This window comes from Calonectris borealis, chromosome 9 (assembly GCF_964195595.1).
Source record: "Calonectris borealis chromosome 9, bCalBor7.hap1.2, whole genome shotgun sequence".
NCBI lineage: Eukaryota > Metazoa > Chordata > Aves > Procellariiformes > Procellariidae > Calonectris > Calonectris borealis.
The window spans coordinates 15,552,121-15,576,872 of record NC_134320.1 but is presented as its reverse complement, the minus strand read 5'-3'; the positions used below and the strand labels follow the sequence as shown (position 1 = coordinate 15,576,872).

Below are 24,752 nucleotides of genomic sequence, written 5' to 3'. Positions count from 1 at the left end.
ATGGCTGAGCCCTCCTAGGGCCCTCACCCCAGGTCAGAGCCCAGGCCAGCGTGGGCTCTGCAGCACAGCCCACTAACCCCCTCCCAGCCCCACCAGCCTGTATGGGCTTTTCCTCAACATGACAAAGTCTCTTAGCAGATGAAATCAAGCTCAGCTCCTGTCCCTGCTGGGTCATTCCCCAGCTGCGCACCGCGGAGGAGCGAATGAACAGCTCTTGGCACTGGGGGTGGACAACTGTGCTTTAATGGAGAGGTGACAGAGCAGCACCCAACAGCCCAGCGGCACAGTCCCGTGTCGCCCGCCGCCATGCAGGTTCCAGCCCAGAGGAGCACCCCATCATGTGTGCGAGCATGGGGCTGCTTGTGCCAGCGCCGGCTCCTGGGGCGCTGTGAGCAGCCAGCACCATGGGGTGCACACCGAGTGTGACCCTTGTCCCGTGGCAGCGATCCCCAGGCAGCCTGGTGCCACCACCCTGCTCGCAGAGGTGAGCTGGACGCTTCTGTGGCCCGTGCCACAGCTGGAGGAGGCACGGTGGCCACTGGACACAGGTGCTGCTGGGGGACAGTGCGGCCCCTGCCTGCCATTTGCAGAGCAGCCAGTGCTTGCTGACACCTCCCCCGGCGTGCACCACCAGCATCCCCGCTGCCCGAGGGCTGCGAGCAGGCAGCAGGACCCGGCAGGCAGACAGGGGGAGGCTCGGGGTGGGAAGAGGAAGAGGAGAGGGGAGGAGAGGCTATAGCTTTGCAGAGCAGGCTGCTGACCAGTTGGCGGGGTACACACGAGGGTGCGGAGGCAGCGAGGACCAGGGATAGGGTGCAGCAGGAGCAGCCCCAGCACGCTGCAGCGGCCCCGGGGCACAAGTGCAGGAGCCTCTCCCAGCACCTGGCAGACAGCCCTCGCAGGGGAAGGGGTGGCCAGCGTGGCCAGGCAGGGGGTCCAGCTCTGTGCATGCTTCGCACCCCACTTCTCTAATTCCCCTGCAGCAGGGGCTGGTGTGACCCCCCCGGCCACCCGCGTGGGTGCTGCAGGCAGGGGCAGGGCTGCAGGAGGGGTAGCACCAGCGTGAGGTGAGGGCTCAGGAGATGCACAAGCGCGAAGGGAAGGCTTGGGGTGAGGGAAGATGCTGGCTGTGCTCTGGCCCGCGCTGCCTGCAGGCAGGGAGGGCAGCTTGGACGCGGCTGAGTCACTCAGGGTGTGCCACCCTAGCAGCAGCGCCAGGCCCAGGCAGCCCAGCCCCGCGGGGATCCCCACCCCGATGCAGGCGAGCTACAAAGCAGCACAAGGACACGCAGCTCTGCTGGGGGCGAAGGCGCTCGCTCAGCTCCCGACCCTGCATGATGGCTAGCACCTGCCTGCCCAGGCAGGGGCAGAGGCTGAAGGCATGGGGGGGGGCAGCAGGCAGCACAAGGGCAGGCAGCGCTGGAGGGGAACGCTGCGAGGTCCTGTTGTTTGGGGTAAGCACCATCATGGCCAGGCTGTGGGTCCCTGCTCGAGGGGTCCCTCTCAACGCCCCCACACCCCAGCTGCTGCCCCCAGGCAGAGAATAGGTACAGAGGCTGCGCTGGAGGCAGGAGGGGCTGGGGACAGAGGGCAGCTGTGGGAGGTCACCCAGGGGGACATCCTGCTGCAGAGCAGGGACAGGGCAAAGCAGAGCAGGATGGGGGACGCACAGCAGGCGGGGTGATGCCAGCCTGTCCAAATCAGCAAGGGCAGCTGATGCAGAGCTGCTGTCATGTCCCTCAGCCCCGTGGGGAGGGGACACCCCGCCAGCACTGCTCCCCCCAGGGTCTGCCGGGCGCTCAGGCTTCGTTAGGTGCCTTCATCCTCATGAGCACGACATGGCTCTTCTTCCTACAGCCGTAGACCACCAGTGCCACGAGAGCGGCGAGCAGGGCCACACACACCAGCACGATGACCGCCACCACCACCCCGCTCTGCATGCGCGTCAGCCCCCACCGCCCCCTCTCCTCCTCCTCTTCCTCCTTCTTCTCCTCCTCCTCCCTGGGGGAGACCGGCAGCCCCATGGGGGGCTCCGTCCAGGCACGCTCCGGCAATGCTGCCTCGGAGGGGCGAGCGGGGAGCGGGGTGCTAGGATGGGGGGAGGCAGTGGGGGGCCGGGGGGCAAGGAGCTGGTCCCGTGGCAGCCCGGCGATGGGGGTGCCCCGCAGGGTAGGGGGCTGGGCACAGAGGGGGGGTGTCTCGCCCACCTTGTGGGGGTTGTCCTCCAGCCAGCCCCGCAGGGGCAGGATGCCCTCGTCGCAGCGCCAGGAGTTGTTGTGCAGCTTCACCTCCCGCAGGGCAGCCAGGGGGGAGAAGATGCCGGCAGGCAGGTACTCCAGGGCATTGGAGTGCAGCTGCAGGTGCCGCAGCCCCGGGGTGGCCCCAAAGAGGCCCCGTGGCAGCGCCTGCAGCTGGTTGTGGTGCAGGGAGATGTTCTGCAGCTTGGGCAGCCCCTCCAGCACCTGGGCGTCCAGACGGCGCAGGGCGTTGGAGTGCAGCGACAGCTCCAGCAGCTCCCCCAGGCCCCGGAAAGCCCCCGGCGCCACCGAGCGCAGCCGGTTCTTGCTGAGGACCAGGAGCTGCAGCTGGGTGAGGTTGCCGAAGACGGCTGTAGGGAGGGTGGAAAGCTCGTTCTCATAGAGCCACAGCTCCCGCAGGTCGGGCATGGGCCCGAAGGCGCCGGGGGAGATGTCCCGCAGGCGGTTGACGTGCAGGGTGATCTTGGCGAGGGCGCGCAGGGGCAAGAAGACGCCGCTTGGCAGGGTGGCAAGGAGGTTGTTGGACAGGTAGAGCTTCTGCAGGTTCCCGTTGTGCATGAAGAGCTCCGGGGACAGCATCTCCAGCTGGTTCTGGTGCAGCCCCAGCTCCTGCAGCTCCGGCAAACCGTCGAAGGCGCCTGCTGGGATCTGCCGGAGCCGGTTCTCGTAGAGCCGCAGCACCTGCAGCCGCGCCAGCCGCTCGAAGGCCCGGGGCGGCAGGCGGTCGATGTTGTTCCTGGCCAGGTTGAGCTTGGTGAGGCTGGTGAGCTGGTCAAACAACCCCTCCTTCAGCTCCTGCAGGTTGTTCCCGTGCAGCTGCAGTTCCTTGAGGTTGCTCAGGTGGGCGAAGTGGGAAGGCTCGACCTGGAAGATCTGGTTGCTGGAGAGAAGCAGCGACTCCAGCTTGTCCAGGGGCTCGAAGACCTGCACGGGGAGCTCCTGCAGCTTGTTGCTGGCCAGGCTGAGGTAGCGCAGGTCGGGCAGGTGCTGGAAGGCCCCAGGGCTGATGCGCGACAGGTTGTTCTTCTCGATGCGCAGCCCGATCAGCAGGGAGGCGTTGCCGAAGGACGCGTCACCCAGCTCGGTGATACGCGTGTTGATGATCTGGAGGGTCATGGCATTCGTGGGGATGGGGCTGGGGACTGCAGTGATGCCAGAGCCGGAGCACTCCACCTGGGCAGTGCGGACACACTGGCACTGCTCCGGGCACTGGCCACGGGCCAGGTGGGTGCCCACCAGCAGCAGCAGCCACCGCCACCAGACTCCCTGCTCCATTGGGCCTGCAGCAAAAAGAAAGGAAGGGGGGCTCAGCCCCTGCGATTTCCCAGCCCCCCAGGGCTGCTGCCAGGGATGGGTGCTGCTTTCTCCCTGGAAAGGGCCACCGAGTCCGTGGCCACACTCCTGCCCCCAGCACGGCAGTGAGGCAGAGGAGGGCAGGCGAGGAAGGCTGAGGCAGGCAGGGCTGGGCACAGCCCAGGCAGGAACGCAGAGCGGGACAGAGCCGGGGGCTGCGGCGCCTGGCTGCCATACCACAGCTATTAGTGGCATCCCTGGCGTCCCCCTCGCTCAGCTCCTCCAGCAGCCAGGAGTGCGGTTTCCTGTTTTGCAGCGAGCATGGCGAGCCGCTACCAGCGGCGCTGGCCTCCCGGCACCACCGAACAGCCGAGACCTTCACCAGAGCCGGCCCGTGGCACCCACAGCGGAGTGGGTCCCAGGGATGCTGGGTGGGAACAGGAAGAAAGGTGCCCCCCGGCACCTCCAAGCACCCTCCTGGCTCTGGCCGGCAGCAAGGGTTCTGAGCTCCTGTCGTGGAGCCAAGAGCAGCACCAGCACCCACTGCCCGGGTGTGCTTTAGCCTCAGTCCTTCAGGAGCCCAGATCAGCTGGGCCCTCTGCCAGCTCCCCAGCCCAGGCTGGGTACGGGGGTGGCCCTGTCTGCACCCCATCCCCAGCAGAAGGTCTCAGCCCTGGCTGATTTTGGCCGTGAGAGCAGGGTGTCTGGTGTGGGCACCTGTTTGCGGGCTGGTCCCAGGGGTAGTGCCCGAGGGAGCCCTGGAGCCTGGGGGGAGCAAGGGCTTTACAGCGAGGTCCTCCATCACCCCACAAGCATGGCCACCGTGGACACCCTCTCCTCCCTCCTCTGGCCTGGGAGCTTCCTCCCTCTGTAGATTAAAGCAGCAGCCTTGTGCCAGGCTGGCATGGAGCAGCCCCCCGCTAACAGCTTCGAGTGGCACAAGGGAGGGGGAAAACCCATGGCTCCCCTGTCCCCCAGCTCGGCTCAGCCAGACTGGCAAGTCCAGCAGGGCAGGGGTCCAGGCACGGCACCCTGGCTGGCACAGCACCCTGGGGTGCTGGGGGCGCAGCCCCTGCCCTCCACCCCAGGCTCCCTCCAGGGAAGACGCTTGCTCTGTGGCAGGGAGGGAGGAACCCTCCACAAGCCAGCGCCGTTTATGTTTCCCATATGGAAACAATCTGCATCCAAGAACAGCTTTGTTTATAGCAAGCCATTTATAAACTTCCCCAAACGCTCTGCACATCAAAAGCCCTGCTCGTGTCACTCCCTGGTAAGGCAGCTCAGAGAGCATCCACGCTGGAGCACCCTTCAGAAAGGGCAGCTGAAAACAATTTATCTTCTCTTTTCTTCTAGGGACAAAAAGCGTACAGACCAAGGGGCTGAATATGCCCTGCCGCTCAGCCCCTCAGCATCCCGCTGCTCCTAACCTCAGCCCCCGTTACTTCGCCCCCCTTAATTTTCTTGATAGGCAGCTTATCTTAAATAAAAACCAATGTAACTATTTCAGCTCCCACAATGCCTAAGTGATCTTGCTTTGTTGGAGAACCCTTGGAAGACAGACATCTCCATCAAATCAAAAGATGCTGAACATGCAAATCCCGCCGCCACCCCTCGGAGCTGCCCCGGGAGTCCCCCGGGCCCGGGGCCGCTCACAGGGGCAGTAGCGGAGAGGAGACTTACCCGAGAGTCCTGCAGCCGCGAGCGCCGAGCGAGCACAGCTCCGTGCTGGCAAGAGAGCCGAGTGTGGTTCATGCTTCCCCTCCCAGTATATAACCCGTCCAAATCAATGAATCAGCACAGGGGCAGCGTCGGGGTTAGTGAAAGCGCTGGAGCAGAGCTGCTTCCAACTCCTATTTCCTCGGCAAACACAGCAATCGTCTCGGAGTTTTGGGTTTCCCTCTCCTGAACCCCAGTGCCTGGTTTGAAGACAAGCAGCCAGCCCCGCCAACGCGCTGCTCTTGTCAACCAGTGCCCAGGTAGCAGCTCGGCCCCGGGAGCCCCCCTGGTCCCCGGTGAAACACAGCTGGGTGCCCTGACCATGGGGACAGCTGAGGCAAAGCCAGGCCCCTGGCACAATCCTGCCCTTCGCTGGCACGCATTCACACCGGGGCTACTCCAAGGCATTGCCTCGGCACATGCCCAGCGCTTCCTCCCCGGCTACGGCCCCTGCAAGTGTCAGGACCTCCGGCCGTGCCCCAGCCCAGGGCCAGCAGCACAGGCAGCCCCCCAGCACGCCGCCCCTGCCCGGGGTCACAGCTCTCGTTCACTCCCCCCAACCACAAATGCAAACGGGACAGGAACCTGCAAGCACCCACTCCAGGGCTCTGCCCCGCAGGCACCTTGCCCAGCCCAGCCAGGAGTGGGCACCAGGCAGAGGTCAGCGGCATTGCTGGTGCCAGCCAGAGGCCAGGCTGCTTCAGAGAGCCCTCAGCAAGCCAGAGCATCTCCCACCAGCACTGCCGTGCCTGCAGGCGCCGAGAAACCCCCTCGATACCGACTGCAGGCAGCCTCGCAGCCCCAAAGCGGCACACGCTGCCATCTCCCAGGGGCTGCCGCGGCTGCGCTGCAGCCTGTACGCTGCTCTTCATCCTCAGCAGCCCTGACACGTGGGTGATGGAGCCCAGCACCTAGGGGTGTTGGGGAAGCAGGGCACAAGCCCGTCCCATCCGTTTGTTCAGGGGCACCTGCTGCCACCCCTCCCCTGCCCCCTCCAGCCCACATGGGTGCATGGGGGTGCCCATATCCCCACCGCCCAGCCCAGGTCCCCCCCCCTTGCCCACCTCTCCTGGGCAGCCCCGGTCCGGCAGCCGCCAGGAACGGATATTCGGGAGGAAGCAGCTGAGGAGAGCCAGCATGCATGGCCCCATCGGGCTTCCCGGAGCCGGAGCAGCCCCGTGCTAACCACGGGGCAGCTGGAATTTCCCTGACCACGTCTAATCCCGTCTCAGCCCACCCATGTTTCCGCCGGCCGCCACAGCCCCTGCTCAGGTCCCAGCCAGTGCTAACGAGCTGCTGGAGATGGGAACAGCATGGGGCTGCCGCCGGAGCGGGGGGAGGAAGGCTGCCTTCATCCCCATGCCACAGCGTGCTGTGCCGAGAGGGGTGGGAGGGCGCAGGGCAGCGCAGGGAACAGGCCCCTGTTCAAAGGGGGAGATCAGACCAGGATAAACAACAAACTGCAGGGATGGAGAGCAGAGTTTCCAGCCAGACTCAGAGGAAGGCGACAGGGATCGTGGGAAGAGGGTAGGGAGTGGGACTTCAGCCGGAGGCAACGCTGCTGATCTGTCAGATTGCATGGGGGGCCCGGCTGCCGTGGGACATGCCGGATGGCCACAGACCCTTCCCCGACTGGGGAGCGAGCATGGAGGCTGGGGCTACCCCCCAGCCATGCTCCCCGCCTGCTTCTGGGGCAAAGCCCAGGGATTTGGGCATGGAGAAGAGGCATTTTGAAAACACCACCCGCAAGTGCTTTAGCTCACACTCTATTGACATAGCAGATTTTCCCAGCGCCGTTGTTCCGAGAATAACCTCCTCGCTTCCTTGACAGCGGTGCAGCTGGAGGTCAGGCAGCGGGCTTGGGAGCTGCCCGCTCCCTGCAGCCCTGGCACAAGAGCAGGGCTCGCGTGGTCTTATCACACCCTTATCGCCGGCTCTGTCTGCCCGCCGCCAGCACCAGAGCTGCTGGGCTCATGCCTGCTCTGACTCATCCCAGAAGCACACAGCTTTTCAGCAAGGCAACACAGAAATTAAACCCCAGCACTTCCGAAAAACCACCACCCCAAGCCCAGTCCGACAGAGGAATGTCAGGCTCTGCTCCTTCCAAGCAGCGCTGCTCCGGGGGGGACATAGAGATGGGCATGCAGCTGTGGGTACCCTTAAACACCCTGTCCCCAGGAGGGGGGGTGATCAGATTATAGTACCTAGGGCCGCAAAATTTCAGAGGAGCCCGAGTAACAGCTCTGCCAAAAACCCAGCTGCCTCTACCCAGGCCTCGGGAACCTGGCTCCGGCCCCTGGCTGGGAAGGACAAGTCTGTTTTCAATACATCCCTAAAAATAAAGCAAGGCTGAGTAACGGCACAAGCCCGTGCACCGCACCCGCAGCGGAGAGGGAGCCGCTCCCGGAGGAGAGCGCACAGGCGCTTGCCCCAGGCTACATGCAAGGGAGAGGAGCGGGGGGCAGGCAGGGAAGGGGAGCTGCTGCCTGCAGTGCAGGATCTCAGGACAGATGCACGGACACGTTCTGCACATCTGGAGGGGAGAGGCAGTTCCCAGAGACAGCATGTGCATGTTATTGAGGGTGAGATAAGCGTTTTGCAAAGGGAGGCTGCTCCACATAGCTGGGAGCTCGCACGGTGCTGGATGGAACGGAGCAAGTCTCGCGCCACGGGAAAGCCCCGGGGTCCAGCAGTGCTCTGGGGACTTTCCCCAGCTCCAGCCACACTGGCCAGAGAAAGGCTGAACTCCCCAGACCAAGCTCAGGATGGCGTGGAGTCACTGCCATGTCCCTAAACCTCTAAGAGGATGATGGAGCCCAAGGGTGGGCACCTGCCAGACCCTGTGCCCCCGTGAGGGGCTGGCAGCACAACCTGTGGTCCCGGCTGGGCCTGGGGGGGGTGGCTCCTTCCCCCAGAGCCCCCAGCCCTCCTCGCCGTCTCTGCTGCCTGCACAAACACGGTTTTCCGATTCCTCACCAAAGGCAGTGGCCAAACTCCTCTGCGTGGGGAAAAGCAAGCGCACATGGTGCTGACCCGCAGCCCAGCCGCTGCCGGCAGTCACAGCCCGGGCTGGAGGTCCTGTGGCAAGTGGTCCCAGCTGGTGTTACCCCTTGCGCTTGGACAAAACCCTGGCTGGGGCTCCCGGAGGCTGGCAGGGCCAGGAGCAGCCAACCCTGGGCCACGCTGAGCCATTTGCATTTAACGCAGTCTGGGTTCCCAGCCCCACCACGGCTCCCGTCTGTCCTGTGACCTCTCGCACAAGCCCACACGGAGCTCAGCCCCGAAACACCACCAGCCAGGGAGGGCCCAGGAGCCCCAGGGCAGCAGCGTCACCCATGTTTGGGGAGGTGGGCCTCGCTCCTGGACAGCGGGACATCCCGGGTCCGTCAGTGCTGGCACACCTCGTCACGGCCGGCGTGGTGGACGCAGCAAAGCCAAGTGGCTCTGAATCACCAAGGGACTCGAGACCGCTTGGAAAAATTCATGTAATCGCTAAAATTAGCAGCTTGTGAGCTTGGTCAGGAAAGCGCATTGCTCATCTGCCAAACAGCTGAGCTCGCTCACCCACGCCGCAGGGCTGCGCAGCCCAGCAGCCTCCGCTCCCCCCGGCCCCTGCTCCTCGCACACCTCCAGCTCCTGCCTGAACTGACACCCCTGGGAGGGACGGGACGTCCCCAGGCCCCGCCGCTCCCTGCAGCGCAGGGCTGGGACCCCCCCAGTTATTTTGCACTGCTGCAAGCCCCCCACCCCGCTATGAGAAACCCCCACGGTGGCCCCCGGTGCTCGCAGAGACCGGCTGGCCCAGGGCATCGGGCCAAACTCTGCTCTGCTGAAGCGGAGGAGGAGGGCGGAGGGCTGGGCTAGGGGCCAGGGGAGGGGGTCCCCTCAGTGCTGCAGCACAGGGGGACACCTCCGGGCCTGAGCCGTGCAGCAGGACACGTAGGCTCGAGCCACAGCTGAGGGGTGAAGGAAGGAGCATTAGTCCCTCAGGGACTAGTGCTGGAGGCCCAGCAGCCCCTTCCCCACCACACACCCAAACCAGAGAGCTCCTCCATGGGGCCAGCGATCCAGCCCCCACAGCATTTTCAGCTCCCTGCTTGAGGAATGCAGGGCCAGGGCTGTCTCGCTGCTCATGGCTGCAGGATGCCCCATCTGCATCTGCCCCAAGGCACGGGGACACGTCCTGCCTTCCTTGGGGAAGTGCATGTGCGGGGTGGGAGCTTTGGGAAGGAGCAGCAGCCCTGATCCCTCGAGGATGGGCAGCAGGGATGGCCATCAGCCCAACCTCCATCCACGCACCAGCACGAGACCCACCAAAACCTTCCTGGAGCTCAAGGAAAATGGCATTTAGGATCTTAAGCGTCAGCGGGGCTCGCCTGGCCAGCAGGACCATCTCCTCCGGGCTCGGCCCTGGCCTGAGCCCTGAGCGATAGCATCAGCATTGGCGCAGGCTCAGGGCAGTGCTAGGCTGGAAGGAATGTGGGGCTCACAGCCAAGTCCGCCCGGAGAGATAATCCGAAGCGGAAAGAGCTTGTCCGATGGGCGCTGCGAGAGGGGGGAAGGACCGGCTGGAGCAGGAGGCGATGGTGGGGGGCTGTCCCTGCTCAGGCACTGCGAGGTGTTTGCTGGACCAGCTTCGCCCTGCTCTCCATCTCCGTAAAGCCATCCCTGGCACCAGGGAGTACCTCAGGGACCCCTTCCCAGCACCCCAAGGGGGAAGGGGCCCCATCTCTCCCCCGTGCCCAGGGGAGGCGGGCAGAGGAGTGCACAGCAGGCTGCTGAGCCACTGCCAGCCGTCGCTGGCTCCCTGCCCTGGGCTTTTTTCATCTAGAGAGACACAAAGGCACAGCTGGAAGCCTGGCACGGAGAAACACAACAGTCCTACAGCAGCGATTGCACAAGAGGGGCTGAGCCCGGTGGCAGGATGCCTCCAGGTGCTGCTGGAGCAGCAGACCCCCATCCCGCAATGAAGCGGGACTCGCCCGCCATGTCGCAGGCAAGAGGCTTTGGCAGGGCTCATCTGCCCATAAACACCCAGGAGGGAAGGGGATGTGAACGCAGACTCCGGCTAGGAAAATGGAGGCATAACACCTCCATAGCTTGCCCATCTCTGGACAGAGCAGGGGCAAAGTAGGAGCTTCAGGCCTCCTGATCACTTTGAGAGTCTGTAAACGCAACCCCAGCCTCGTCCCGCGGGTACGTGCCTTTGGCTGCATCTCCTCCCAGCTATTCTGTCATCCCTAGGAAATCTGTGCTCCGACATCACAGCTGCTGAATCAGCTTCCCCAGGCGACGTGTGCTGGTCGGAGGCCTGGAGGAGACATGGCCAATGCTCCGTATCATCAGCCAGAGGCTCCCAGAGCTCCTGCCTTGCAGCCAGCGGTCTCGCACGTTCCTGGGTGGCTTCTCCAAGCACACCTGCCATCACTTGGCTTCTTTTTGCCACCAGGAGAGGGAGGATTCGAGGTGCAGGCTCCAATCTTGCTGCTCCATGCTGGGGCTGAGCTGCATTTAGCAGGCACCCACCTGCGCTCACTCCCCTCTGCAAGCAACAGAGGCCCTCCAGCAGCTACTGGCCTCACGTGGCAGAGGTGACACGGAAAGGGCAGAGATGCCAGGGACACGAGCGCAGCACACGAGTGCTGGTGGCTTGGAAGGGTCCTGCAGCAGCCGGGAAACAGGCAGAGAGCTGCCAGCACTTACGGCAGCAGTTAATTCCCTCCTCGCCACCCTGCTCTTCGGGGATCCTGTGCATTCAAGCCCCAACAAGCAAAGGAGAATGGCACCTGCAGTGACATCGGGCTGGAAACACGCCGCGTACTCCCATGGCCCAGCACAGGGGGTCGGAGCTCCCACCGCTCCAGGACTTCCTAAAGCAGAGAGAGCAGGAGCAACCGCCACAGAAACAAGCGTTTGAGGGAACCGAGCGAGTTGCAGAAGACCCTTGGCTAGGCTGTGTTGGTGACGTACCCCAAGCACTGCCGACTAGGATGCGGTCCCGGAGGCAGCCCCTGGACTCGGAGGTCTGGTGAACATGCAAACCATGACTCTGCGTCCTGTACGGGAGCCAAGGGTGTGGAGCCGATCCCCTCAGCCACTGAGTGCAGATGTGCGTTGCGTCCACCCTCTCCCCAGAGCAGGCCCCCCCGGACCAGAGATTAGATACCTTCAACCTTTTCCAGCCCACTGTCCCCCCAAGCCCAGCCTGGTGGCAAAGGCTGGGCAGTAGATCATGGAGGCTGCAGGGACCGGGAAAAACCCTGCCAATACACTGGCGGTGGCAAGCCGTCGGTGTCTTGAGAGGGCAGCAAGGCAATGCTGCCCAGAGGTGCCGCTGCACTGTTCCCGAGGAGGCCTCCCTGCTGCCTCCCCGCCCGCCACAGCCGCCATCACGCTGACCTGGAAGACTGTCCCTTCTCCAGGCAAAACGGAGATGGGATATAAATAAGCATGTCCTTGGATTTCCCAGGCCAGGGAGTTCTGCAGGAAGGGCGGAGCTCTGCTGGGCACAAGCAGTGAATCAGAGGCAGCTCAAAACAGGACACCTCAGAGGAAGGGTTAGTAAAACACCCCAGGCCCGTATTGCTCCAGCCTTTTGTTGTCTGCTGACTTCACTTCCCCGTCTGGCTGAAGCGCGGGGAAAGCCCGATGACAGCATGTAAAGACGAATCATCCTCCTCTGAGCACTTCACTGCACGCAGCCGCGTGCCAAAGCCCCCACGTGCCAGAGCTCAGCGACTGCGGAACGGGAGCCAAAGGAGCAGCGTGGAGACCCAGCTGGCCCCACTGCAGGGCTGGGGCGGCCAAAGGAGGGTTCCAAAAGATGGCAGCTGCTGCTAACCCGCTGCTCTTCCAGAGGTCGGGCATATGGGCATTCGGTACGCCCATATGGCAACCGAACCGTTGCTTTTTCTTAGAAATGAGACAATGTGCATCCGAGCGCCTGTAGCCACGAGCGCACTTCTTCAGTGCCTCACCGAGGCAAACAACAACCAGCGTGGTTTGTAAAACAACTTCCTCGTTAGTCCAGATTATACTTATCTCCTGCCTGCTGCGAGCAGATGCTTGCGTGGCACCGGTACGACGGCGCTGGAGCCGGAACAACACTAAGTGGTCATTACAGTTGCCCAACCAAGAACCTAAATTTGTAACAACTGCCTCCTTCTAAGCACTAGCATGTAACAACCCAGAACCACCACCAAGAAAGCTTCATGTTGGCTTTGTGCTTCTCTTAAATATATTGCAATAAATACTCTGGTGCTTCTGTTTATGAATCCAGTCCCGGTTTGCTTCGCACGAGCTGTAGTGACTTGCATTTCTCGTCCTTTAGAGATAGCTCTACCTACCATTTAGCCAGGCTTGCTAAATTTTTGTTAAACCTCACCAGCAAGACGATGGTTATTTAACACCATCGAAGCACACTGCCTCTTTTCACAGCCTAGAAGCGGAATTCAAGTTCAGCAGCAGAGCACCCTGAAACAAAGCAGTCCGTAGTTTATTCTCATTGCCTAGCGTAGCACACAGCAGGGGACAAGCCACAGACCTGCAGCAAATGCAAGCTCTCTTCAGCTCAGGCTTGTAAAGTGCCATTTGAAGGCCACCCAGGAACAACCTCAATAGTTAGAAAGTCAGTAAGGCCACGAAAGGACTCCTAGAGTACAGGATCTCCCGCCCAAGGAGCAGGGAACCAGATCCAGAAGCTCCTTCATCCAGCCCTAGCTGTTGAGCACGTCAGAGCTTTTAAGAACAAGCTAAGTCACATAATTAAGATAAAAGCTAATAGCTAAATCCAAGAGCTACCAAAGCGCATGCAGTCTGACAGCTTACAGACACCAGCCTACTTACAAACTAAGATACTCCTATCTTTCAAAATATTAAAAAACATTTCAGTATGAAGACCAAAGCCCACACTATTGCCTCGTAGTTGCCTTTCCGTTATCAACACTTGAAAGGGCTGGAAGTCAGGGAGTAATACTATGGAATAAAAAAAAGGTAAAAAGTACAGAGACTGAATATGACTGAATATGCTGCTGCATACTGCAATTTGATGGAGATGCGTATGTTCCCCAGCCAACTTCAAAAAAGGTAGACCAGGCAGGCTCCCTGCTGCTTTGCTGCACGCCCATGTTTTGCTAGCCAAGCCCAGGAGAGACCATCCCCTTCTCTCCCAGCTCAGTCAAGACCAGCTCTCAAACCAGCTACGCTCCTCTGGAGCCAAGCCTCAGCCCTGGGCATCTGCCTGGCCCGCCTGTTTCAAGACTCGCTGCATCATGCAGCGAGTAACACCTTGCTTTCCAGACCACTGGTCAAAGTTCAAAGATGAAAGCGTTTACTTAAAATTCAGATTTGTAGTAATCTTACAAAGTTTCCAAAACACAAACAAAACAACAAAATACATCAAGATTATACTTCCTAGCCCAGCACCTTACTTATCTTCCTCTGCTTAAGCTAGAGGAAAGCACTGTTAGCTTTAAATAGTACCCCTTCCTCCTGCCATGTCCTGGGAAGGGGCTGAGGACAGAAAGCAAAAATTAAGACATTTGCACCATATCATTCTGCCCCCACCTACATTTTTAAAAGGTCTTTTCCAGCATCTCCTCCCATAAATACCGTTTCTTTTCTCAATAAGGAGACAAAACACTGCAGGCAGCATAAGGCATAATAGCATTTGGAGTACCACAGGCAACCTTTAAAGCACGGTTAAAGCCGTCTTCCTATGTAGACTTTCCCACATTGATGCCACTTCCATCCGAGCAGCGTGAGCACGACAGCAGGCGAAGGTGTCTGGCAGGGACAGGGCTGCAGTCCAAAGCAGGAAACTAGTAGCACACGCGTAGAGGTGACCACAGATTTTCTGTCAGCTCTCCCTCTGGGCTCATGCACCAAGTGCTGTAGCAACGTTCAGTGACTACAATCACTTTTGGTGAACACTAAGGTACATAAAAGTGCATTTTCATTATGCTGTAAAAACAAGGTCTTTATGGTTCTTGCTACGAAGATTTGTAATCCATATCTGAATCAAGTGTGAACTGCCCAAATGCTCAAAATGCATCCGAAACAGTGCTTCTAATCCTCTTTGGCTGGTATTCTCTATCTTCTTAAAAATTTTATCAGAACTACAGGCTGAGCAGGAATATTTCTGGAGTGCAAGAGCTGCCTGGTTTTACCCATCACATACAGACTGAGCACAATGGTTACAGTCTGGAGTGCTAAAATCAAAGTGTAAAGACACAATAATAACTGACAATAAGCAATTCTGGTATTAAAATAGGGCTTAGCACTCCTGCGGGCTGGCAGCTCATCCCACCAAGCAAGAGTAGTTAAATCTGTTCCTCTGACATTGTTGGTTTCTACTATGATGCTGGCAGAAGCTTGTGTTGGAACATCTGAGAAATGAAACCTAGGCCGTCCAACATCTCGAACATGTGAGTAGGTAAAGCCTGGAGTTGCAACAGGAATTGATGTGGGTGTGCTGGTATCCGTGTCAGACACCACTGTTACAGTAGTCTCCCAAGATGATGTCAAGTGTTCCGTCACAAGAGAAGTCAAAGCCTGGGAATACGTTGAGCTGAACATCTGGTATGTAATGGCTGTGGGTGGCAGGCACTTCAGGTGATGATTTCTTAGAGCCACAAGAGAAATATTCTGTAGTGCCAGCGGGCTGTCACACATTAGAGATGGCACATTTTTAACTATCTCCATGCTCTTTTGGAGCCACTCTTGGAAGCCAAGAATTTGGCAATCGCATTTCCAAGGGTTGTCGTCAAGGAAGACTTCTTGCAGCTCAGGTAAAGCGGTAAAGAAATCTCCAGGAAGAGACTGCAGCTTAGTACTATTGAGGTAAACTTTCTGAAGGTGCTTGAGATTATGAAAGAGGTTTCTAGGAAGAGCCTCAAGCCTCGAATCAAAAAGGGAAATGTTCTGCAGTTTCTGAAGGCTCAGGAAGATGCCCTCTGGCAGACTGGAAATATTATTTGTATGCAGAGAAAGGCCCCGCAGTTCATTCAGACCACTGAATACATTCTTGGGAAGAACACTAAGCTCTGGATTAAAACTCAGCACAAGAAGCTCTAAATTTGTCAAGTTACTGAACACAAAATCTGGTATTGTTGAGAGCTTTGTGTGATACAGCCACAGGCTACCAAGATGCCTCATTTCTCCAAACAATACTTCTGGAAGAGACTTCAGGGGGTTCCTGTACAAGGTCAATTTAGACAGGTTATGCAAATGCAGAAAAAGCCCAAGAGGCAAAACCTCAAGCTTGTTTCTGGAGAGCGTTAGGCTTCTCAGTTTATGAAGACAATGAAATGCATCAGGGGCGATGGACTGGATGTTATTGGAATGCAGGAAGAGTTCCAGCAGCTCCTTCAGGCTATCAAACATACCAGACTCTATTGCAGACAGCCTGTTAAAATACAGCATCAGCTTCTCAAGCCTGGTTAACGCGCTAAATATATTTCTAGGCAGTGCTGCCAAATAATTTCTCGACAAGTTCAGTACTTTGAGTTTGGCAAGTTTCTTCAGCACGCCACTAGGAAGTGCTGTTAGTTGGTTCTTGTTCAAGAAAAGCTCCTCCAAACTAGCTAGTTCATCAAACAGATTTTCTTCGATGGATTTCAACCTGTTATTTTCAATGATCAATTGCTGAAGCTGTACCATGTCATCAAACACTTCTGGGGGAAGTTTGACCAGCTTATTATCTAGCAGCTTGAGGGCTTTTAGCCTTCTCAAGCCTTTAAAAGCCATTGGTGAAATCAGAGAGATGTTGTTTGAAGACAAGATGAGATGTTGCAGTTCCACCATCCTAGAAAAAACATCCTGCAAGTATGTTACATTAGTGTCCGTTATGTGAATTTCTGTCATGTTGCAAGGCAGATTTAACGATTCCAGGTCTTTTATGTGGGGACCAGAGCAATGAATTGCATTTTCTGAAGAGCAGTCGCATTTCTCAGGACAAATAGATGCATCCAGCTGGAAGAAAAGCTTGATCATCACTGACAAACGAAACACCAACATCCTTGTTGAAGTGCCAGAAACATTAGCTGTTACAAGAGATAAGAGACAGTCAGGATTTGATCACAGGTAGTTAATAATTTAGCAGCCGACGAAGTTGTGTGAATATATCATAAAACCTGCAGATGTGTGCGAAATTTCTCTGGGCTTGAAAGCAAACTTCAAAATCTCTATTACTGTTGACTGCAAATATTTCTAAAGTGCTCAGCTTACACGGATAAACCTCTTTTGTAAATCAAGTATTCCTTGTTTATATTTGTACTAGTCAAGTACAATAAAAGCATATGAAAATCATGATGAAACTTTAAGTAGTCATAAGGCATATATTTGTTTGAAGAGAAAAGCATTATATACTGTTACACACAGAAAGTCTTTAAAAAAAAACATTATCAAAAGGTCCTGCACCCACAATATTTTTTTTATTGTAGGTTACCTGAGGTTTAAAAATAAAGTTTAGCCTGCAAAAACAGATAATGGAGGTAAAAAGGGTGTCCTATATTTTAAGTGGCCAAAAGCAAAACAGCACACAGTTCTGTTAAATCATCTCTCAGCATTTGCAAGTGATCGCTTCTTGGAACAGCCCAAGAACACACAAGAAGCAACGGGCTATTTTTGACATAGCCTGAAATAACACACCAGAGCTCATGCAGCACAGGACGGTAGTGGGACTCTGATAACCAACAACTCTCATTTCAACAGCTTAACACAACATTAAGTTATCAGTGGTATTAAAAATACAATTAAATGAGAGGAAAGAAATGCCGTGAGGTTTGCTAGAAAGCTGTACCAATAAAGGTAGATCTGCATGAAACATACCACAAGGTTGGAAAGTTGTATAGATTTCCAAACAAAAAAAGGAACAGGAAAGCAAATGTTGTAGCTATAATGATAATATTTAAAAGACCGAGTCAAACAGAAATCCTCCACAGTTTAGAAATACTTCCTTAGTGAAATCAACAAGTCCAAGTGTATCAGAAACCTGGAAGTCAAGCACCTGGCCATCAGTAGGAGAAGCAGCAGCTGGGACTGCTGGAATAGCTGGACAAGTTCTGCAGGCCTAAGTGGAATAGCTGACACCGTGTCAGTCTTCAGCACCGAGAACACTGGGGGAGAGGGGACCTCCATCCCAACATACCCTTTTGTAGGGGCAAGGATGAAGCTGTCCCATACCAACCCCCCAAACAGACATGAGTACAAACACAATCACTTAAAAAGGAGTAAGTCGGGTAGGAGAGCAGAGCTTCTCACGTGCCTGAACTGCTGACAAGGACATACCGCCATGGAGCAAGAACAGCTGCTGCATCAAAAAAAGCTAAAGAGTATTTCCAAAAATATTCTTGGTTAGTTTCAGAGTACTGAAGACTGGTAAAATCTGCATCCCTTCCTCGGGAAGGACACGGCACCTAAGCGGTATCAACCACCAGCAACATGGTGCTGCAAAGCAAGCTCTCACGGGCCTTTCTATAACTCTTTGAATGAGACCAAAGGTCACCAAAAAAGGCCTTGAGATCTCACCCTTCCAAAGGACTTTTCCATGTCAAAAAAGAATGTTTCAGAGAATCTCGCCCTCCTAGCAGTCCCCCCCAATCCCACTCCAAAACTGACCATCTCACATAAACCAGTGATGCCTTCACCTCGACAGAGAAACTTGTAAGCCAGCCTGTCCCTGATCCTACCTATCCCCACCTCAGCACACTGATGAGGAGCACATCCCCACGCACCCAGGGCAAGTACCTCAGCCTACAGCCCACGGCACGCAGAGCAGGCAGCCGGTGAGATGATTCTGGGTGGTGCAAGCACAACCCTCCATACGGGGCAGAAACGCACCAAGAAATTTCTGTTTCAAGCCCTGACTGGCATCTCAACCTGCACCAACTCAACCCAAGACCACAGCAGAACTACAGGATTCAGTGAGACGAGAGAAATAAAGATCTAGAGAACCAAATGGGGAAAAAAAAAACCCAAATTGTTATGCTACAGACTGCAAAAGCAGGTTCCTCAGAGGGCACGACTGCAAGCCAGAGTTTGTAAAATAAGAAATAGGCTAACACCAATCTGTAGACCGGGGATGTCCGTTTTCCTGGTCTTGTAACAAAAGCTAAGAGAGTATTCAACGAGACAGGGTTAGACGCTCAGAAGTGCTAGAAGACATACATTTTCACAAACAATGGAATGGGAGAAATTCTTTGCAAGAGATTAAGGCCACAAGCGTATGACTGGCACAGGAACTGGATAATCCTATGGATCTCAAATATCTAGAGCTGCTAATGGTATTTTTTGAAGAAAAATTTGAACTTCCACAACTGAAGATTTTAATAGTAGAGAATACAGTAAGATTCACATTAAGGTCATACTTATACATTCCTATGTATTAAAATTTTCTCAAACCCTCACGTGAGACACCTGCCATTCCAGAAAGGACACCAGCATGGCTGGTCATTTACCATTTTCTGGTCTACAGCCTCTTTCACTTTCTACCACCCCCTTAATGTTTCTCAAGACTATGAAAGGATGCCAGAAGCAATACATTAATACTGTTAGTATATAAAAAATCACAAATCAGTTTTGAACTTAGTTTCATAAATACTAAGCACACATATCATTTACTATGGTGCCTAACTTCTTTACTTTTTTGCAAGTCTCTCAACTCCCAAGAGCATGAAAAAGGAATTTTGAACTATACCTTAGAAACTTATCTGCTTTTTAGAGGAACTTACTAGGAACATAGCAGGCAATCAGGCTTCACCATGATTCTGCACTTTAAATGGGAAGTAAGACAGCAAAACGCATCCTCTAGATAACACTTTCACCCATGTTTGCGTAACTACCGTGAAAGGCCAAAGAATATTTTAAGCTTCAGAGCAGATTTTGCCTACATTGAGTTGTGTAAGCAACCAGCTTCCATAGATCGTATGCAACTCCAAAAGCAGAACTTGAGACCACTCACGAAACAGGAGAAAGTTTGAAGTCACACATGCAACAGCACAAAAACCACTTGTAGATTCTTTGACAGTGATATTAGAGTATGTGCTTCAACCAACCCAATGTAAATCTGTCTGGAGTCAGAAATCTATGTTTCAACATGAACTATAATCACAAAGAAATTTCAAATTTGTTAAGACACTTAGTTTCATCATGGTCTGCTACACAGGTGCATTAGCTTTTGAAGGAGTGGACACATCTACTTTAAACAACCAAGTGATTGATATGTACCTTCACAAGGCCGCTCTGACTTTTACTTTCTTGCAGGATTGGAGTCAAAGCAATTTGAGTAAGGAATGAAGAGTTTTCTACTTAACCCTTTGGCTAAGCAATCCAGGGTTGACCCATTTGGCTTCTGGTTTTCCTCCAAGTCTTCTGTAGTCAGAGGCCAACAAAACCTAAAGCCTGAAGGAATCTGAAGAGAGAAAAGCTCTAAGTTTTCAAAATACTGGCTTGAAATTAAAAGATTAAGTTTTTGTAATGAAGTAACCGTGTATTTCAAACATCTTATCTTCAAGTTTAAAATAATGTGCTCTGTTAATGAATGTTTAAACAAAAGGTGAGCCACAGGATGGAAAAGATGTCTTCATTTCTGTGTGATTTTTCTGAAGGTGACTGCGACAACAGTGCCAGCTCACAAGCAGGAACATTTGCCCAAGAGTCTTTTCAAGATAATGCCTCCCACGCATCAAAGAACGGAAGGAACATCTGGATAACAGAAGGTGGAAAACAAGTTGCTATCACATGTACAAGGTCTGGCTTTAAAATGGCTCTCATAAGCCACCAGATAAAACTACGGTCAGTATTATCCCACTGCAGAACAGCAGTGATACCATATGCACTGATAACACATGGCATGCATACTTCTCCACCCCCATCTTCAAAAATACAGAGGCACTGAACAAGGTACCCATGACATCAGTGGGAGTAAGTCTGTATTCTTCAACAAGCTTTGGATCTAATGGTATAAAGAATAATTAAAAACAATTTCATGAAACTAATGAAAAGAGTTAAAATATCTGTTCATTTTAATTTTTATTTTCAAAGAGCTTCAGTCACAAAAATGATTTACAAGTCTATTTACAATTCTATTGTACAGTTATTTATGTATGCCTCTTGACAACAGGGTACCATTCTAGAGCAGCAATACATATTTTAAATACAAAGATGTAGTATCACTTCAGATTTAAAAATAAAAAGGAAGCTGAGCTTCTAGAGAGCGCTGTAATGATAAGCCTTTTAATCTGTGTTAGCCTTGAGGAATTCATGACAAACTGAGTAGTTTCTGGTTCACATAATTATCAAACAAGCTGCAGTTTGTTGAAAATAGCTTTAAAAACCTGAAGCTTTACTGTATAAAATCAACATATTCAAGACTCTAAAAATTGTCAAAAACCCACAGCTTTCCCTTAGACATACAAAAGCCTAAGTTTACAATTCAGAATTTCATGGGAAAAGTCTTACAGAACTTTAGCTCTCTTTTCGTGATGACCAACATAAGCATTAAAAATTTGCAGCATAAAAAGGACTCCACATCTGCTTAGTATTATACTGTATACACATATACAGTACAGAATTATTTACCCAATTTGGGATGACTGTTCAGCACAACCTTCATGAAGAAAGAAAAAAATAAATATAACTAAAAATCCAACAACTTTTTAAAAGTGCAACAGTAAGAGTTTCCAATTTAATGTTATGATGAATATGGACAGTCAGTTCTGTGGGTGTTTTAGACGCTTCTACACAAGCATTATTCGCAGCATTTTCTTTACAGTAGATTTAGTTCTATAGTACATGAAACTGGAGTTACTGCTAATTGAATCTGAAGGGAAGAGGGGAAAAAAAAAACTTTAAAAATAACCCTGAGGGATATACAATTTAATGATCTTGCAATTTATTTCTAAAAAGTAACATTTATTATTTAGCAGTTGCTTTTCTGGGTAGACCAGTCCTTTAAGTATGTGCATAAATAATATTTAAAAATCAGTAATATTTACAAATCCTAATACATCAAAGTAAAATACGTACAGATTAAAGTCTGCATACACAAATAATTTAATAATAAATCAAACTCCTCAACGTAAGGCCAAAATATACAGCAGAAAGAAAATGTCTACCAAGTATCTAGTGGAGATCACTAAATTGGTCTGTTCACCTGAATTTAGACTTCCAAGATGAACATTAGAAGAGATTCTTTTCGCTACAAACTGAATTTCATCTTACTTCAAAGCAGAAACTGAATACGCTAGTGCAGATGTAGTTTGCTGCATTTCTGAAAACCAGAAAAACTAAACTGCTCAAAATGAGAAAAATTATAGGTGGCCAAACTCAGCTCCTGGGTAGGAAGGCATAAATCCCAATGATTGCAGAAGATGCAAAAGCTTATTTTGTGGCTGAACAACAAGGATTCTCAGAAAAGCTGATTTATTATTCTTGACTAAACGTCAGAAGCAAATAGGTCAGAGCTCAAGCATGCAACCTCAAGAACATTTACTAACTCTGAACGCATACCTTGAGGAAACTAGCTCCCATTTGCAAAATATTCCAGTTTAAATGGGCTCATGACCCATTAGTCACTCAATCAAGTGGAGACACCGGGCAACATGAGTTTTAGTAAGAGTTCCCTAAAATGTTCTCCGAAGACAAGCCAACCTTAATAAGCTGTTTCCTCCTCACTTTCTAGGTAAGTCTAATAAACTAGAATAAGATTGAAAGACTAGCTTCAGAAACCAAACAAGCCAAGAGAAATTATCAGTTTAGAGAAAGCATTAAGCAAAAGCATATAAAAGGGAAAGATGCCTATATTTTCTTTCACTTCTGATGGAACAACCAAGCTAAAATGGTCAATGAAATGGAAAGCAAAAGCTTATGCGTTTAAGGATAAGTCACAGCTCCCAGGTCCAAGATGCATAGCTTCACAACATTTTTCAACTAAAATATTATTTTTCTTTAAATTTGAATATTACTTACGCAGCTAAGAATTATTCTTCATCAATTATTCCATGCTACAAAGATTTTGTAAAATCAACATTGACAGAAATTAGCCAAATGACCCAAGTTCATGATTAATAAATTTATCCAAGTCCACAATTGCAGACCCCTTAAAAGCTACCAATGTTGTTCGGTGTTTATGACCCTAAGAAGCCAAGATGATAAGACTTTTACATTGCTCTGTTGAATGAATGCTAAGAAAACCACTTCCCCCTTCCTCCTGCTCCATGCCTCAAAAACAAACAACAACAAAAAAAATCAGGAAAGGAGTTGACAGCTGGACTAGAGGATAGTACACTATATGCATACTATTTCTGAGGAGCGAGTGCTAATAACTTAAACCCCCAAGTTCTAGGAAAACGTCTTCCAAACCATTTAGCACCACTTTTAAATTCCCCATTGGCACAGTATGTTCAACACTGCAGAAACCATAACATGAGCAGTGGGGGACACTGTCCATACTGCCTTACAGAACAGCACAAGGGAATTAGGCCCAACCTGAAAATTTTGCCTTATTAAAACAATGCTGGAATGGAATTGTATCCACAGGAATTAAAAAAAAAGAAAAATAAAACAAACAAAACCTCAAATTCCATCATCAGAACACAGACAATTCAAACAGATCCCAGCTGGCCAGGGAGTTCGGGGCCCTCCTTCCACAACTACTCTAAAGGACCTGACTTCCTTCTCTAAAGGATCTCTAAAGAATCATGACTTCTCCAGATCCCAGATCCCCTCCCAAAGCTTGGAGGTGTCTGAACCAGTCAAAACAGACTGATCAAGAGTCAGTATTTTCAGTATTTTTATCATCTTTCCAAAGACACCAACGAAGACTTTTCTGAAAGTTCAGCAAGTTGAAGATGGTTTGGAGCAAAGTAATTTGTGGTTTATAAAAAAAAAAAAAAAAGAAGCTTTAAGCTTTGCCCGTGAAGACGGTGCCTGCCTCTACATCTTTGCAAATGTATTTTTCTAGTGGTCTTGTGTTTTGATACCGCCTAATGGCAAAATGATGTATCGCTACCCCAAGTGCTTAAGCAGCATTATTGGTGACGCAAGCTTTTCTTTTTTCCTTTTTTTTTTTTTTAAATAAAATCCACATAAGCCTTATAGATCTGCAGCAAGACAGATTTTAGCTCATCTATTTTCTCTTAATTTTGTTTCATACAGCTACATATAGTGCTTAAGACACTGGCAGACTCTTTGAAATGCATATGTTCTTAACATGCACAAATCCCAAGCGTGGGCATGTGAAAATATTCCTCCCTCCCACCCCCATTTCCCTTGCAGCAGTAACTCTGGCCTTACTACTTCAAGGTATATAGGAAAATTATCTTAAGATTTACAAATAAAACATGGTCCACAAAGGGATAATCCAACTCTTCTGCTAGAAAAAGCAAGGTCTGTGGAGAAATGCATAGCTAAATGTAATAAAACATGAGACAGACGGAAGTGTTAAGATTCTCCAGCCTTCCTTCTCCAAAAACTTTAGAGTGTAGCCAAATGTCTCTGCCTCTGGAGGCCACCTAAGCCTTTCCTTGGGGTTACCTAGAAAAGAAGCTAAGAACCCACTTGAAAGCAATGTGCTTTCTTCTTAAGGACAAAGCGTATTGCTTCTACAGCATTCCCAATTCCTGCTGTGGCAGACTAAAGAATTAAAAATTAAAATCCAAACCTTACACCTGGAAACACTCCTTACTAGTAGGGACAAACTTGGAGGTACACACACACCAAAACTTAGAACCGTTCTGAGGCACAAAGCTTTTCAACAGTGAATATCAAAAAAAAAAAAAAAAAAAGGCATGACAAGGTTATTATGTGCCTCTAGTACTACCATGAAACCATTACATCATAGGGTTTACATGAACACGTGCCCGGATAAGCAGGTTAGAACAATGATTAAGATACTCCAGGCAAATAAAATGAACCCGTTTTAACTGCCCTGCAGTTTAAACCTTCAAATACATCTCATTTAGGAATAATGAAATTTGAAAGAAGGTGGAAGGAAACACAATCATTTTTGTTCTGCCTAAGGTAACCTACATTTTTAAAATTTATAGCCATAAGATGTCTGGCCCTGAACTTTGTATTCAGAGAGACAAAAGAGTTGGAAATACCTGCATTAGAATTTGACATTTAGTATACTGCAATTTCAAATAAAGCCTTAAAATTACATTCTTCTGAATACTATTAAAGACACATGCCACCAATATCCACTGTTATGTTACAGTGATGATTTGATATGAACCATTTTCTTGGGATGGTACTTTCGCTTCTGTTGTTGTTCTGGGTTTTGGTGGCCATTCTGGATCCACCAGCAGTTCCTGAGCTAGATGCATATACTTGGCTTTTGGTGTCTTCTCTCTACAACCAAACAGGGAAGAAAGGAAACAGACTCCACGGCGATCCACAGCCTCCTGCAGAAGTGAACAGATTTGCAAATTGAATTACCATAAGAAAAAATTAATACAACTAAGAATACAGTGAATCGCTAGAAGA

General features: G+C 51.9%; 3 protein-coding genes across 7 annotated transcripts in view; all 3 read right to left on the bottom strand.

Annotated features, from left to right (window-relative positions):
* Positions 1-221: 221 nt before the first annotated feature.
* LOC142085889 (uncharacterized) lies at positions 222-14,043 on the bottom strand. 2 transcript variants are annotated; one of them, XM_075158412.1, is made up of 2 exons: positions 13,955-14,043; positions 222-3,538 (listed from the first exon to the last, which is right to left on the bottom strand). In XM_075158412.1, exon 2 carries the CDS (start codon positions 3,531-3,533, stop codon positions 1,800-1,802), a length of 1,734 nt encoding a protein of 577 aa, XP_075014513.1. In that variant the 5' UTR covers positions 3,534-3,538; positions 13,955-14,043; the 3' UTR covers positions 222-1,799. The 2 variants fall into 2 exon arrangements, with proteins under 2 accessions (XP_075014513.1, XP_075014512.1); XM_075158411.1 differs by lacking the exon at positions 13,955-14,043 and adding an exon at positions 13,833-13,935.
* GP5 (glycoprotein V platelet) lies at positions 6,326-22,326 on the bottom strand. Of its 2 annotated transcripts, XM_075158408.1 has the most exons (3): positions 22,236-22,326; positions 19,494-19,677; positions 6,326-16,309 (listed from the first exon to the last, which is right to left on the bottom strand). In XM_075158408.1, the coding sequence occupies exon 3, from the start codon at positions 16,281-16,283 to the stop codon at positions 14,358-14,360; it is 1,926 nt and encodes a 641-aa protein (XP_075014509.1). In that variant the 5' UTR covers positions 16,284-16,309; positions 19,494-19,677; positions 22,236-22,326; the 3' UTR covers positions 6,326-14,357. The 2 variants fall into 2 exon arrangements, with proteins under 2 accessions (XP_075014509.1, XP_075014510.1); XM_075158409.1 differs by lacking the exon at positions 19,494-19,677 and having other exon boundaries at positions 22,236-22,309.
* Positions 20,279-24,752, bottom strand: part of ATP13A3 (ATPase 13A3) — a 62,083-nt gene continuing 57,609 nt past the window's right edge. For 2 of the 3 annotated variants that reach the window (XM_075158406.1, XM_075158407.1), the window contains one exon: positions 20,279-24,670. In XM_075158406.1, coding sequence (XP_075014507.1) covers positions 24,473-24,670 — 198 coding nt within the window. In that variant the 3' untranslated portion in view covers positions 20,279-24,472. The remainder of the gene's footprint in view (positions 24,671-24,752) is intronic. The other variant, XM_075158405.1, reaches the window with a different exon arrangement.

Excerpts from the sequence above, each read along its gene's own strand:
- LOC142085889 (XM_075158411.1), bottom strand. The coding sequence starts at position 13,935 with ATGCTATTATGCCTTATGCTGCCTGCAGTGTTTTGTCTCCTTATTGAG. Across the intron at positions 3,539-13,832 it reads AAGACCTTTTAAAAATGTAG|GCCCAATGGAGCAGGGAGTC; the intron begins GTGGGGGCAGAA and ends TTTTTGCTGCAG.
- GP5 (XM_075158408.1), bottom strand. The coding sequence starts at position 16,283 with ATGTTGGTGTTTCGTTTGTCAGTGATGATCAAGCTTTTCTTCCAGCTG.